This window comes from Mastomys coucha, unplaced genomic scaffold, assembly GCF_008632895.1.
Source record: "Mastomys coucha isolate ucsf_1 unplaced genomic scaffold, UCSF_Mcou_1 pScaffold12, whole genome shotgun sequence".
NCBI classification, from domain to species: domain Eukaryota; kingdom Metazoa; phylum Chordata; class Mammalia; order Rodentia; family Muridae; genus Mastomys; species Mastomys coucha.
The window spans coordinates 87,188,176-87,190,320 of NW_022196894.1; the positions used below are offsets into that span (position 1 = coordinate 87,188,176).

Below are 2,145 nucleotides of genomic sequence, written 5' to 3' on the forward strand. Positions count from 1 at the left end.
ATGCACAGTAGCCTGGCTTCAACTGCTAGCATCCTACACACAGGCGTGATGGCACACACCTATAATCCCAGCACTCAAAAGGTGAAGCACTGGAATCAATAGTTCAAGGTCACCCTCAGCTACACAGTGAGTTCTTGACCATATTGTTCTAGCTATTCTGTTGAATGCTTTTAAGTTCTCTTACCACAGTTAATAAAGTTTTGAAAAAGAGAAACTACTCAGTGTATGATTGAAATTAATTTATTGAAACATGAAAGCTTTTACTATATTGTTATAATGAGAGGAAAGAAAGATTAGTAACTTGAAAAATAAAACTCCGGGTTACGAGAAACATTTCCCTTCCTTTTGTCTCTTGCTTCTGAAGTTTCCTTTTAGAACTGAGTCTTGATCTGGAAGAGGATCCATCAGGCAGCCATCTGCTGATGGATATGGCTTATTGAGAATTCAGCAGAGCAGTTGACATGTGACAATTCAATGATCTCACCCTTCAGTAGAAGCTGGAGAAGCCATGTCTCCTAAACGATGAGGGATTGTAGTAACCATATCTGCTGTTTCCAGAGCCAGAGCCAGAGCCAGAGCTTCCAAAGCCATAACCATTGCCCAGTCTATGGAAGCTACCACCTCCATAGCCATAGCCATAGCCCAGACCATTGAAGCCTCTCTGGTTGTAGCCATAGCCACTGACAACTCCTTGGCTATATCCCTGTCCATTGACACCTCCATGGCCATAGCCCAGGCCTCCATAGTAGCTGCTTTGGAAGCTCATGGTGTCGGGAACTGTAAACTAAGAAAGGTTCTTGTATGTGACTGTGACTGACCTCTCCCAGGTTTTATACCCTCACTGGTGCGTGTAGCAAGCCACACAGGATTACACCATTTGTGGAGACAGAATTGCGGAAGAAAAAATCTCATCTACCTTATTATGTAAAACTTTAGGGTAAATTCTTTCACTAATTAAAGATATTTTCGTTTGGTTTTTGTGAAGTCTGGATTCCAGTGGTGATGCTGATGCCTTCAAAGGCCTCTCCTTTGGTCCTCCTGTTTAAAGCTCTAAGCAGGCATTAAAGCATCAATCATATCCAATTTCATCAGTTGGAATCATTTGTTCATTATAGCCCTTTCCCAGCACCTTTGACGTGTCTTCTGTAATGTTTTCATCACGAAGTTACTTAATGATAGCCTAGTGCATTTTGCCCAACATGCTGAAGTAGAAAGATCACTATAAATAGGAACTGCTCATCCCAATGCCATGACAACACCTCTTTTATTTCTCCTTATTAGAACTATTAGAACATATCAATGTCACTAATGAATGGGACTCACTCATGTACGTATACATGTTCATCATATCCATTCTCCCACTCACCACTCCTTCCCTCTTCCTTTCTGATCCTACCTTTGTTTGCTTTCCATTACTGAGATAAAACACCATGACCAAAAACAACTTGAGGGAGAAAAGGAAGTTATTTCATTTTACAACCCTGGTATCACTGAAGGAACTAAGGGCAGAAACCTGGAGTAGAAAACTGAAGTAGAAGCCATGGAAGAATGCTGCTTATTAGCTTATTCCACATGGCTTTCATAGCCTGCTCCCTTTTACAGCTTAGACCACTTGCCCAGAGGTGACACCACCCCCATGGACTGGGCCCATGCACATCAATTGTTAATCAAAAAGATCTCCCCACTTGCTTGCCTGCAGGTTAATCTGATGAGGGCTGTTTCTCAGTTGAGTTTCCCTCTTCTCAGATAGCTCCAGCTTTTTGTGTCAAGTAGACAACAAACAATTTTCTCCCAGTTCCTAGTAACCTTTTTTTTTTTACTTTCAATTCACTTATGCTTTTAAAGAGAAAACCATAACACTTGCCCTACCAGGTCTGGTTTATTTTGCTTAAAATGATGCCCTACAGTTTCATCCATTTTCTCACATATGACAGGATTTCATTCCCCTCTATGGATGAATAGAATAATCCATTATAAGGGGCCAGGAAGATAATTCAATCAGGAAGATGCTTGCCACAGAAGCTTGGGCTCCTGAGTTTGATCCCCAGAAGGTAAAGACTGGTGTGGTAGCACATGCTTATTATTCCAATGCTGAGGAGACAGGAGATGCAAGAGGATCCCTGGGATTCACTGGCCAGCCAGTTT

At 41.8% G+C, this 2,145-nt stretch overlaps 1 protein-coding gene across 1 annotated transcript; it reads right to left on the reverse strand.

Annotated features, from left to right (window-relative positions):
• Positions 1–487: 487 nt before the first annotated feature.
• LOC116083767 (keratin-associated protein 19-5-like) lies at positions 488–766 on the reverse strand. The gene has a single exon (XM_031360535.1). The coding sequence runs from the start codon at positions 764–766 to the stop codon at positions 488–490; it is 279 nt and encodes a 92-aa protein (XP_031216395.1).
• Between the last annotated feature and the right edge of the window lie 1,379 nt (positions 767–2,145).